The 14,082-nt window shown below is 41.0% G+C and overlaps 1 protein-coding gene across 1 annotated transcript; it reads left to right on the plus strand.

The window, feature by feature from the left end:
• The first annotated feature begins 1,104 nt into the window (after positions 1–1,104).
• LOC142109644 (granzyme A-like) lies at positions 1,105–14,044 on the plus strand. The gene is made up of 5 exons (XM_075193715.1): positions 1,105–1,225; positions 3,919–4,060; positions 10,883–11,021; positions 11,801–12,067; positions 13,702–14,044. Exons 1-5 carry the CDS (start codon positions 1,120–1,122, stop codon positions 13,861–13,863), a joined length of 816 nt encoding a protein of 271 aa, XP_075049816.1. The 5' UTR covers positions 1,105–1,119; the 3' UTR covers positions 13,864–14,044.
• Positions 14,045–14,082: the final 38 nt, after the last annotated feature.

The raw sequence follows: 14,082 nt of genomic DNA on the forward strand, positions 1-14,082 counted from the left end.
TGAACACTGCCACCTCTCCTGTTCGGCTCGATACTCGGATCTGCAATGTTCAGGTGTGCTCGGTTTTAAGAAAATCGGGCCTGAGCATCTCTAGATTTAAATGAACCAGAGGTTGTGGCTTTGTTGAGAGACAACAGAATTGTTTGTTATGGTGATGTGTTTAAACAGTTAGTCAAAGACTATCAGTGCAGGGTTGGTCCGGTGCCCAAGGTTGACAAAATGATAGTGAAGCTACCTGGTAGTAGGTATTATTGATTGGGCAGATGTTGGTGTCCCGTGATTTGACAATTTAGTTGGGGACTACAGTCCCAAATGTTATATTAAAAAATTCTGTGATCAAGTTGCTGAGGCCTGCTTACTTGGAAGAAATTTTAATTTATACTCTGGATAGGAGTCACACTTAAATAAAGTGGAGGCGGTCCTTCTTTAAGGTCGGCAGGGTTAAAAGCGAATCCAGAGAAATGTGCGTTGGCAATGAAGAAGCCAAGTATTTGAGAATTTACATTGGACAGAGTTTAGTCAAATCACAATTAGATAAATTAGAGCCAAGGAGTCTGCACAAAAATGCAAATGCTCTACCTCACAAATATGTGATCTCTGAGGTGTACGCTTCACCAAGGTTGGCAACACTAAGGGGAGGGGTATGTGACAAAGAGGGTTATTTGCCACACCGCTCCTGCTTAAGGACAGGTGAAGTCACAAAGAGTCTGCAGGTACAGGCTGCAGACAGGATTAAGTTCTTGCAGACTAAGACTCCTAAGTTGAGCACACACAGGGGCACCACATGGGTGTGATCAATTTGTTATTTTTTTATTGGTAAGTAGTGCTTTGGAGGGGAATAAAAGCCTGTATGTTGTTGTGGGTGGGGTGACCAATGTCAGCTAGTTGGCCGGTGACTAGGCACGAAGACTGTGTCTAGCCAGAGTTAGGGTCGTCTGGTATCTTAATGATAAAAGAATGCTTTGTTATTTGTGACGTGAACAATAAAAACACATTTACCCAAGTAAGAAGTGGCTGTGTCTGTCATCTGTCAAATGTCAGCATCACACTATTTATAAAGTGACTGCTAATAGTGAAACCAAAATCAGACCGTTACCTCCAGTATAAAATGTGCTGTGTATGTCTGTAGCTTTCATCTGTCTTTACAAAAGCTGCAGAGTTGGAGTAATTATGATTCTTCTTTGGATTCAGCATCTTCTAGTAGCTCTTCTGCTTCTCCAGAAATGTAAGTTACACTTGACTTGACTTTAGTTAAATGACAGATGGCATAATAAGAATAATTAAGAATATAGGGTTGCGCTCTACTCCCTATTGCTGCAAGAGCTGCACTAACCTAGTGTATCCCTCCCTAATTAGTATAAATAAAATGGTATATATAGTTAGGCGCTCATTGACCCTTGAAATATATGGATAACCTAAAAAATTGACCAAAAGAACAGTGTAAGGCTAAAAACTGAATGTACATATGCGCAGACACTGTCACATATATACCTACAGAGGTAACACATATACCTACACATAAAACTACACATATATGCACATGTATACATATGTATATATACATCCAAATATAAATATGTGGTCAAACTATATGTCAAACCATACACCTTACCGATATCTCAATAAGTATAACAAGGATTTTTATTTGACAGTAAGGACAGGATCTAAATTAATCAAAGATTTAAAATAAGAATAAAAATAAGAATAAAAATAAAGTTAAATACAATATGCATAGCACTGTGCAATTATTGCAAATAAATAAGGATAACACTGACACGTATAAATATAAACCACAGTATGCACGTGTATCGCAATAGGATCTCAACACTGTACTTCCAGCCAATACAGTCCAGTATTTGGATTTCTATATAAGAGAATCTAGGATTTCAAGCAATGTTCATTTGTGGTGAAAATATGTCCATTACAGTGGATACTGAATTGGACACTTCTAAACGAGAGTGGGCTAACAACGGCAACAACGGCAATAAGTGTCCTCATAAGCTGTCTTTATATAAACAAATTGCGTGGTATAAAAATCAAAAGTACTTGCAAGTTCCCGTGCCGGCCGGGTACCCAGCAATGAAAGTATCTCTTCATCACAGATACTTTTTTTTGGAATAATTGCACAGTGCTATGCATATTGTATTTAACTTTTTTTTATTCTTATTTTTATTCTTATTTTAAATCTTTGATTAATGTAGATCCTGACCTTGTTGTCAAATAAAAATCCTTGTTATACTTATTGAGATATCGGTAAGGTGTATGGTTTGACATATAGTTTGTCCACGTATTTATATTTGGACGTATATATACATATGTATACATGTGCATAAATGTGTAGGTGTATGTGTTACCTCTGTAGGTATATATGTGTAGTCATCATTACAGTGTGTGCGCATACGTACATTCAGTTTTTATCCTTACACTGTTCTTTTAGTACATTTTTTAGGTTATCCATATATTTCAAGGGTAAATGAGCGCCTAACTATACCATTTAATTCTGAATAATTACAATATTTACAGATAAACAACAAATACACAATGTGTGATATAGTTCTAGAATACTTCTCTGTGTGATAAAGGGATTATTTCACCCTTACACACTTGTCTGATTCCTCCTGTCTATTTGTCTCCTTTCCTGCATGGATTGCAAATTTGTGAAAGTAGGGACTACAACTCTAGTATTTAACCGAAGTCAGTTAGTTTTTTGCCCTCTTGCGGTGTCTTTAGTGTGTCTTATTTCCACAAATGGATCACTGACCCCTAAGAAGAAAAGCACAGTTACTGCACACAGGTTTCTTAAAGGGTAACTTCTATTAAGATTAATTTTCTCCCTTCAGCATACTCTTTATAAATTGTCAAGCCATTAACTGTGTCCCCATACTTACATATCTGGCTTATCCAGCTCTATTTACAATATTCAACAGCAGAATGCACAGGCTCTCTTCTGCCTAAAAACCAGTTGATGAATCTGAAGACTCACGTCTCCAGTGTGATGCCGGCTGCTCTTGACCAGGGCCTATTTACAAAACTGCAGTCAGCCTTAAACCGGAGAAAACAGCTGTGTTCTCCGGAGAATGACCATCGCATCAATCTACACAATTTATGAAGGGGTTAACGCAGAAGAAATTAGAGATTTTTCCTTTATTAATCTACTCTTCATTGGTTACAGCAGTCCTCATAGAACTCTATGAGCAATGCAATGATAGTAATTTATCAGACAGCGGAAAGCACTGCTAACTAACTCTAGCTTATCTTGTCTGTGTGGTCCTGTGTGGCCACAAAGGCTTTGCAAGATCCCGTTTTGGGTCGGATCATTATGCCCATGTGTTGGACTTTAGCTGCGGAGGGATATCTTTGTCGGAGCTTCCAGAACAGCAACGCATAGTAAATACAGCAGTACTGCATTATGTATCTCTATAATTTGCAGCGATACATAATGAGTGCTAACGCTGATCACTAGTAAATAGAACCCTATGTGACATATGTGATAGCACACTATTGTACTGTACATAATGCATAGGCAGGGACAGCAATGTGCAGATCCAGTATATTGAGGTTAGACAGAGTCTTGCAGTCTTCCCTGCCGGGAGTTATCCTTTACCAAACTGCATGGTACATCAAAGATGTCAAAAATGTAGGACATGTTCTTGTATTTGTATCCCCGTTTTATCAAACATTATGTGAAACAACTCTGGGCTTGGGCTGTGGGTTTCTTCATTGGCATATCTGCATACTTCCACTCTCCGTTCATACTGAGTACAGCGATAAAAACTACAGGAAGAACTGTAGTCAGATAAAAACAATATTTTTGTGCAAATACCCTCATGTTAAAATTAGGTACCATATATCTTTATGCAGCAAAAATACTTTGGTCACTATATATTTTATTCCATTTTTGTTTTTAACTTTATGCAGATGACTGTGCCCAAATCATAGGTGGGAGAGAAGCTGTTCCTCATTCTAGACCGTACATGGCTATACTGCAAACAAAGGGTCACTCATGTGGAGGAACTTTAATAAAGAATGACTGGGTGCTAACAGCAGCTCACTGCATAGTGTAAGTATCAATCACTTGCGAGATTTCCACAAGTGGGTTTAAATTTTCACACACACACACACACACACACACATTGTGCACATGCATAACATGTTACATAGGTGTATGCAGGAGTAGAACTATTAACAACATTGGCAAGCATAGGGGGATATTATAGGTGCCCTGAAACCCACTACAGACCAGGAGAAATAATTTAATTCATTTAAATATTAAGAAATGCCAAGAACCGTTGTAGCTAACCAGAAGTCCTTTTTCCAGCTCGTTGTGTTTTCTGTAGGGTTTCATTAACTGATAGGACAAAATCCAGACGGCATGTGAGGACAAATTTAAAACTGGGAAACGGCGAAGGTTATTAGCTCTACCAGGGCCTTATTAGGGGTTCAAGCCGCCCTAGGCTAATACACTTATAGAGCCCTCTCACATTCCATACTAGGCTAATACACTTATAGAGCCCCCTCACATTCCATACTAGGCTAATACACTTGTAGAGCCCCCTCACATTTCATACTAGGCTAATACACTTGTAGAGCCCCCTCACATTCTATACTAGGCTTATACACTTGTAGAGCCCCCTCACATTCCATACTAGGCTAATACACTTATAGAGCCCCCTCACATTCCATACTAGGCTAATACACTTATAGAGCCCCCTCACATTCAATACTAGGCTAATACACTTATAGAGCCCCCTCACATTCCATACTAGGCTAATATACTTGTAGAGCCCCCTCACATTCCATACTAGGCTAATACACTTGTAGAGCCCCCTCACATTCCATACTAGGCTTATACACTTGTAGAGCCCCCTCACATTCCATACTAGGCTAATACACTTATAGAGCCCCCTCACATTCCATACTAGGCTAATACACTTATAGAGCCCCCTCACATTCCATACTAGGCTAATACACTTATAGATCCCCCTCACATTCCATACTAGGCTAATACACTTGTAGAGCCCCCTCTCATTCCATACTAGGCTAATACACTTGTAGACCCCACTCACATTCCATACTAGGCTAATACACTTGTAGAGCCCCCTCACATTCCATACTAGGCTAATACACTTATAGATCCCCCTCACATTCCATACTAGGCTAATACACTTGTAGAGCCCCCTCACATTCCATACTAGGCTAATACACTTGTAGAGCCCCCTCACATTCCATACTAGGCTAATACACTTGTAGAGCCCCCTCACATTCCATACTAGGCTAATACACTTGTAGAGCCCCCTCACATTCCATACTAGGCTAATACACTTGTAGAGCCCCCTCACATTCCATACTAGGCTAATACACTTGTAGAGCCCCCTCACATTCCATACTAGGCTAATACACTTGTAGAGCCCCCTCACATTCCATACTAGGCTAATACACTTGTAGAGCCCCCTCACATTCCATACTAGGCTAATACACTTGTAGAGCCCCCTCACATTCCATACTAGGCTAATACACTTGTAAGCCCCCTCACACTCCATACTAGGCTAATACACTTATAGAGCCTCCTCACATTCCATACTAGGCTAATACACTTATAGAGCCCCCTCACATTCAATACTAGGCTAATACACTTATAGAGCCCCCTCACATTCCATACTAGGCTAATACACTTATAGAGCCCCCTCACATTCCATACTAGGCTAATACACTTATAGAGCCCCCTCACATTCCATACTAGGCTAATACACTTATAGAGCCCCCTCACATTCCATACTAGGCTAATACACTTATAGATCCCCCTCACATTCCATACTAGGCTAATACACTTGTAGAGCCCCCTCACATTCCATACTAGGCTAATACACTTATAGAGCCCCCTCACATTCCATACTAGGCTAATACACTTGTAGAGCCCCCTCACATTCCATACTAGGCTAATACCCTTGTAGAGCCCCCTCACATTCCATACTAGGCTAATACACTTATAGAGCCCCCTCACATTCCATACTAGGCTAATACACTTGTAGAGCCCCCTCACATTCCATACTAGGCTAATACACTTGTAGAGCCCCCTCACATTCCATACTAGGCTAATACACTTGTAGAGCCCCCTCACATTCCATACTAGGCTAATACACTTGTAGAGCCCCCTCACATTCCATACTAGGCTAATACACTTGTAGAGCCCCCTCACATTCCATACTAGGCTAATACACTTGTAGAGCCCCCTCACATTCCATACTAGGCTAATACACTTGTAGAGCCCCCTCACATTCCATACTAGGCTAATACACTTGTAGAGCCCCCTCACATTCAATACTAGGCTAATACACTTATAGAGCCCCCTTACATTCCATACTAGGCTAATACACTTGTAGAGCCCCCTAACATTCCATACTAGGCTAATACACTTGTAGAGCCCCTCCTCTTCCAGGGTTGGTTACTTAATTGTGACAATGAAAACACCGACAAGACATACCCCGTCATAATGAGAGTGACGCTGTCATTACTGACAGTGTTATTCCCGACTGTTTGAAAAAGAGATGTGAAACAACTGCGGGCAATGAAGATCCCGGCCGGGGAAAATTATGTCACTTTCAGGGGCCACACTTACAGTAGTCACTGTAATGACTACCACCGCCCTTCCATACCTGGTTAATACACGTAGGTAAAAATGAGCTCATCCTTAATTTAAAATCCAGCTTCCCCCCCCTCACCAATGTGTTCCCCAGTCCTGGGGGCATTGTGTTCCCATGTTTTTGGAATGCAGCTCCCCTTGGCTTTTTATAAGGGCCACGGCAATCTTTAACACTCATTTTGTTTTCATTGAAGTCAGAACTGTATAACAATGGAGGCATGAACCAGCACTACTGAGGGTGAAGATGTGAAGGGGGAGGGGGCTGTCACCCTGTGCCTGTAGGTCAACCTTGTCTCTTCTACTTGCTTATCCTCAAGCGCCTGTTCAAGGATGACTCATTGGGCTTGATTCTTTAAGAGACATAAACAACGTGCTTATCATCTGCAAAATCATTCTGCACATGCCTAGAACTGGCTCGTACGCCACAGAACGCAGCAGCGTACAATTCATCTTCAAGCGCTAAGGACACTTACTACAGCCTGCAATTTCAGGGAGGGCACGGTGGCGGGGAAGGGGCCGTTGGCTGTAGTCAATGTACAGCTCAAGCGTGCCAATCGTGAGCGCATACAGCATCTCAAAAATACTTGATTTTCAGCTCTATTTCAGCTGTACCTATTGAATAATCAGGCGCTCAACCCTACTCTAGATTGCAGTGTGAAATATTTTTGATAGATAGATAAATCAGAGGGTGGAAACCAATAGTGTAGTATATTTTAATATTATAAGTTGGGAGCATGTAGTTTCCTGGTATACCTGGTCATGTGTCCGGAATCGGTGGTGAGTGGGCAGGAAATCCACCCACAGTTGCTGCTGGAGAGACTGGCAACATTATATGGGAAGTCACCCTCTGTGTTTCGTTCTACTACTAAAAAAAAAATCTGGAATGTCAATGTCAATTTATGTGATGCAGTCACAGGGGCCAGGGCGTGGCCAATAGGCGATGTGTGAAAGACTGATAGGCAGAGCCCCACCCCATAATATCAGGGCATGGGACTACTGCACTGGCAGAGTGTTCCGTAACCCAAAATGAGTGAAGAGCATCTTGGAGTTTCCGAGGGTAGTTACGGCCCGCAGAAGCATGGTCTGCAACAGGGAACAGTGTAATAGCAGGAGGCAGAGAGAGAGTGCAAAGGAGACAAAAGAGAACCAGCTATTGAGTGCACATGCATGGCGACAGAGACCACACAGAGAGTGGTGACATTTGTTACAGATGTTATCCCTATGTCTGGCCCCACCCAGTGGTGCAATGTTATTGGTTAATATTGCCAGGCTTTACCTTTGACCTGGATGTGTTTTGTGTCCTCGTCCTGTTTTAACATGGCTACAGTTATCTAGCAGTTTGTGTGTGAGTCCTTATGGCATGCATGGGAAACATCTTATCCAGCCCACAACTGATGCTGCTCGCTGGAAATTACACACTCAGGATTCTGGTAAGCCGTGTCCAAGGTCTGTGTGATTGAAAGTACAAGCACCTTCCCATTGAGATGAAGTTTACAGCTATTTTGAAGAGAGAGAGAGAGAGCACATTATTATGGCAGCTGCAGTATTCCTCCCCCAGAGTGGTAGTTTGAGTAGCAAGTGGGATAAAGTCAGAGCTGAACTTGAAGATTTTTCTTTAGTCACAGGCTTTAATGACAAGACAGGAGAGGTGCAGACCTACACTGAGGAGGGTGATGGGCAATGAATGTCATCACATTTCTAAGCACAATCTGGGCCTTACAGAGGTACAGCAAAAGGATGTTAAAGTAATATTAGGTGCATTAGAAAAATACTATAAACCTGCAAAAAAAAAATGGGATCTATGAAAGGTACGTTTTTGGCTGTTGCAAACAAGATGAAGGTCAATTGACAACTTTGTTACGCAGCTGAAAGCAGCAACATTCGACTACGGCATCTTAAAAGAAAGAAAAAACTTATACGAGACACACTAGTGATTGGCATAAGTAGTGAGAGCACACACCGCCGCCTCTTAAGAGAACGAGACTTAGACATGCCAGTAACTATTGAGATGTTCGCACAGCAAAGCTCACTGACCAGAGAATTAGATGTATTCAAAGGGCCAGTGGAGTCCGTCCCAGGGGAAGTATATTTTGAACTTAACCCAAGTGTCCCATTTCAGTGTGCCCCATGCGATGTGCCCATAGCCTTAATGCTGAAAGTGAAGGTTCTACTTGATCAGCATGAAGCAGACTGTATTGTACCTGTGATAGAACTAACAGACTGGATAAGCAACATGGTCATTGTAGCAAAGCCTGAGAAGTTAAGAATTTGTATTGATCCAAAATTTCTAAACCCAGCATTGCGGAAATCTTTCTATATCATACCAACGTTGGAGGATGTCTTGTACAAGCTGCCTAGACTATGAGTTTTTACACTGGTTGATGCATGGGTTGCATTACTGCAGTGCAAGCTGGTTGAAAAAAGCAGCTACTGTATATGATAATCTTTTGGACTCTCTGGGGCAGGAAAAGGTGTCGTAAACTTCCGTTTGGAGTCTCCAATGCACCCAAAGTCTACCAGCCAAAGCAACATGAGCTCTTGACTTGGCTTAGTGGCATTTAAACAAAAGCAGATGATGACTTTGACCATAAGTTGCTGGCACTGATATACAAGTAAAACTAAGATTTAGTGAAAAGTAACTGCAATTTAAGCTTACAGAGGTCCATTTCCATGGTCATATCCTTTCTTTTGAAGGTTTGAAGGTCAACCCAGAGAAGATTTGAGTAGCCTTGGAGAAGCCAGAGCCCTCTGCTGTGAAGTCAGTGCAGTATTTCATTGGGTTTGCGACATATCTGGCCAAATTTATGGCTCGTCTTCCAGAAGTGTGCGAGCCCCTGTGTAGACTGCTGGACAAGGAGGCAATCTGGCACTGGCTTTCAAAACATGATGAAGTGGTGCAGGAAATTAAACACCTGGTTACAGTAACACCATCGTTAAAGTATTATGATGTTTCCAAGCCACTCACTACACAGAGCGATTCAAGCAAAACTGGACTGGAAGGTTGCCTGATGCAAGATGGTCAATCTGTAGCATTTGCTTCCAGGGATTGACCGCAACCAAGCATAATTATGCACAGATTGAAAGGAGTGCCTGAGCATTGTGTTTGCATGTCACTGCTTTAGCCTCTCCTATGTGGACCATGCTTACAGTGCAACATTACAACTCCAATGTAATCTACAAGCCAGGCACTGAGATGTAAGCCCTCAGTGACACTCTCAGCAGAGGGAGGTCTTGTTTCCTTTCAGTTCTACACAGTAATGAAGACATCATTCTCTAATTTTCAATCAAGTGAAGCTCATTTTGACCCAGTGAAAAAACAGCATTAGACCCGTCATGAGCCTATATTTGCGTAAGTGCACCTAGATTGCCACTGAGACACATGGGGTTACGAAGCAAGAGTGTGGCATCTACAGAGAAGCGGACATTTGCACGTAGTTTTGCAGAGTACTGTAAAAGGGAGATTTTATTTTAAGGCGTGAGATAATTATAATGAAATAAAGGAGTGAGGAGAGTTCCTTGCTCTGTGAAGCGATCTTCTAATAATAATTAGCCTCTTTACTTTAAAATGCAGTTTTCAGGGGATTTAAATCTAGTTGGAGTTTCATAAATAAGCCCTAAAAAGAGATATTAGCCAGGGTACCTGCAGCTGCAGTGATGGTCTGCCTCCCAAGGTTCAGTTTAGAAGATCACTTCCAATGTAGTTTCTCTGTTGACATCCACAGTCACATGGATAAACATACACTTCTAATGTTATCAGATAAAATAATAATTCCACAATTCCACAAAATAGCATTTTTCTGATGGTGTTTCGTTGTTAAAAGAACTTTAGTCAAGGAAGATTTAAGGCCCAACTCTATTGCCTAGCTGCACCTCTAGTTTACATAAGTGTCTACTGAGGTTGGAAAGTTAGCATGTAATTCGATGTGACTGCACAGACCACCAGGACACAGGAGTGCAAAGTTAGGACGGTTTACGCTGCACCTGAGTGCTGGTTCGGCATGCTCACAACTGGGTAGGAAAATGGATTGTCGCTGGTGGCCAGTGCTGCACCCAACGGAGCAACTGGTGTCCACAGCCCACTATATAACCTATATCTAATACAAATCAAAAAGGTGTTTTCAGTGCTGGTAAGGAAAGGGAACAGCATAAACACAATGTGCAAAATATGTAATGTGATGCTGTAAACTTAATGGTGAACATGAAAACTGCAATTTATTAGTCAATTTCTTCTTTCATTCCAAGTAACAAATCTACTGAGGTTCTTCTGGGAGTTCATTCAAGATCAAGTCCAGATCGATATTTACAGAAATTTAAGGTCTCAAAGTGGATAAAGCATGATTACAATAACGAAACAAAGGACAATGACATCCAGCTCGTACAGGTAAGAATATCCCATCTGTCAACATTAATTGTTCTGTTAGGAGGATATTTTCTTTGGAATTTAACTTACCCGCTGATATTAAAACTTGCTTTTACATTCTTTTACTCTCACCACACTGATCTTATAGTCTTCTGTCTCCCTCGCCTTTCATTTCACGTTTTTTTTTCCTTTCTTCCTTTGTCATAACATCAGTTCGAGCCTCGCATAGCACTGGAATGATGGATTCCCATCTTCCAATTCACATGATCATTACGTCACTCAGACCCACCTTGTTGTGCGTTGAGTACCCTTTCCCGAGGACCAAAACACCGACAAGACTTACCCCGACTACTTGAGGGCGACGCTGTCATTCCCGGCTCACTTATAATTTCTACTGTTTGTAAAACTGACGTCCCGGCATGAGGAAATGACATCACTTTGCGTCGCGACTCTCTTATTGCTGTTGTTAAGGGGGCAATGGAAGCAGGCGATGGCTGTACAATGTTTTTGGACAAACGCTTGTACATTGTACAGCTGCCGCCTGCTTCCATCACCCCCTTAACAGCAATAATAGAGTTGCATCGTACAGTGACGTCATTTACTCGTGCCGGGATCTTCACTGATCTCAATACTTGGACGTCAGTTTTACAAACAGTAGGAATTATAAGTGAACCATACAGTCTAGGTTCATTATCTGTTCTCGTGGCTATTAAAGTGCTTTGTATAATCTGATTGACAATATTTCCCAGCTGTTTAGATCAGATCTGAAGATGATAATTAACATTTCATTTATTTTCCAGCTTTTTGGCAAAGCCAAACTAAACAAAGCTGTCAGACTCCTGCCATTACCAAAGAAGTTCACTGATGTCAAAGCAGGGACAGTGTGTGAAGCAACAGGATGGGGAAGGACCAGCAACTCAGTTGCCCATCGTTCAGACAAACTGATGAAAGTCAATCTCACAGTCATAGACAGAGCGGAATGTTACGACATGTGGAGTCCTTACATACAAATTACAAAAAATATGATGTGTACCTGTGAATCACATGGAGGAAAGGACACATGTAGAGTAAGTACAGTGTCTGATTATAATGCAGATGGTGCAACTTTATGGTTATATATAACTATGGCTAAAGGTGGGTGCATTCAGGGACAGATATAAAATATATGAACATAAGGCCAGCAGACAGACTTGTATTTACATTTTTGACCCCCCTATGCCATTTTATCTGTGCTGGCCCATACACCCCCCAACCACCTAACCTGTCCATGGTTCTAACCTCCACTGCATCCAATCTGTATAGGTCTGACATCACAGGAAGAGGGACTTTGGGTACCTGCAGCATGTTTAAAATGTTCACTTTTGGGAGTCAATTTCATATTGAGAGGTGTTTCATTATTTCTGTTCTCTCTGCAAGCAGACAACTTGTTCATTCGTGAGTTTACCTTTTTCTGTAGTGTATTCCCTTATATTTTAACAGAAACTATTGAATTATATATTTGAATGTCATTTTGTCAATTGTTTTCATCTTAAGCATTGTGGATTTATTTTCCATATTAAATTACACTTAATAAGTTCTTACGAATTCACGAGTCAGCGTTATCTTGGTTTTACAATGCTACATAACTGAAACAGAGGAGGTCATTTGGTTGATGATAACTCTGGGTCAGGGGAGATCATTTGGTTTATGATAACTCTGATGAAATTAACTTGTGATAGATTAGTTTAAAGGGAGAACCGAATGCTTCCTGAGTAAGAGGGTCAGCTCGTCACAAAAAACCTTAGTGGGGGCATAATTGGTAAGACAAAGATAGCGTGTGGGACAGGTAGGGAGAATTTTAATCAGTTTTAAACAGAACAGGTGGCTGTTTTTGATTAACCCTTTGTCACACACACGATGCGCAGGATCAGGTGAGTGCTGGATCACGACAGGGTCTGTCTTTATCACTTGTGTGTGTTTGAAAGTTTTTATTACAGTGCTCAAAGTGTGCCTAGAACTGGGCCCCTGTAAGTTTAGACTGAGGCCTGGGCTACATCACCCATGGGCAAATGGAAAATATCAGCTCTTTTTGCTGAGTGTCTACATTTAAAGCTTGGAAAGCCACTTTAAATCTGCCTTCTCTACTCCCACTAGCCTTAGTTTTGGCAAACTGAGCAGAGTGTGCCCCCCTCCCCCCGAAACTGTGCCGCCTTAGGCCTGAGCCCAAAGGGCTTTTCAACAAATAAACAATGAAATAGGCTTATTCACATTCTGCTCTAAACATGAAGCTCATTCAATAACAATAAGTAAAAAAGGGGATCTAGGGGCACTCAATCTTTGCACCCCCAATAATAGATGAATGAAGCAGATATCAAAATATAATACAACTTAGTAGTAAAAATATAAATGTTGTATACTGACAATATTACCTAAATTGTATAGACACAGCACATGTTGCCATCATAAGTGTGATCACGCGGTGAAGAGACAAAAAAGGCATCTAGAAGCCTAATTATGCCTAATTGCTTCCTTTTTACTTACATTTTGGGAGGTGTTCCAAAGGTAAGTGGCTGCCTGAAAACTTTTTATGGATTTGCAGTGTGACTTTTTGCATGTCAACTGGGAAAAGGTAGCTCTATTTAATTATCAAACTGTTAACTTTTAATCATATTTCCATGGAATTAGCAGATGTTATTATTAAAATAAAGTTGTTTTATTCTAGGGTGATTCCGGAGGACCATTAATTTGCAAGAAAGTGTTCAGGGGCATCGTTTCATTTGGTACAAGAATATGTGGAACTCCCAGCAAACCAAGTGTCTATACATTCCTCAATAAAGGTTATATCGAATGGATTAAGAAAGCTACCAAGAAAAAGAAAATATAACTCTTCAATATCTGCTTATATCATGTCTATAACTTTCTATGGATGTAAACTGTATCCAACTAAATGTATCAAACAGAATGTGCAATGTGTTTCCTTCTACATTGTCTGTAAGAATAAACATTTCATCTTCTTTGAGTTATCACCTTTCTGTTTCCTCCAATAAAGTGTTATCGAAATCATACTCTGGTGTCAAAAAGAATCATATTTTCCATTTTAATT

The sequence above is a fragment of the Mixophyes fleayi genome, chromosome 1 (assembly GCF_038048845.1).
Source record: "Mixophyes fleayi isolate aMixFle1 chromosome 1, aMixFle1.hap1, whole genome shotgun sequence".
NCBI lineage: Eukaryota > Metazoa > Chordata > Amphibia > Anura > Limnodynastidae > Mixophyes > Mixophyes fleayi.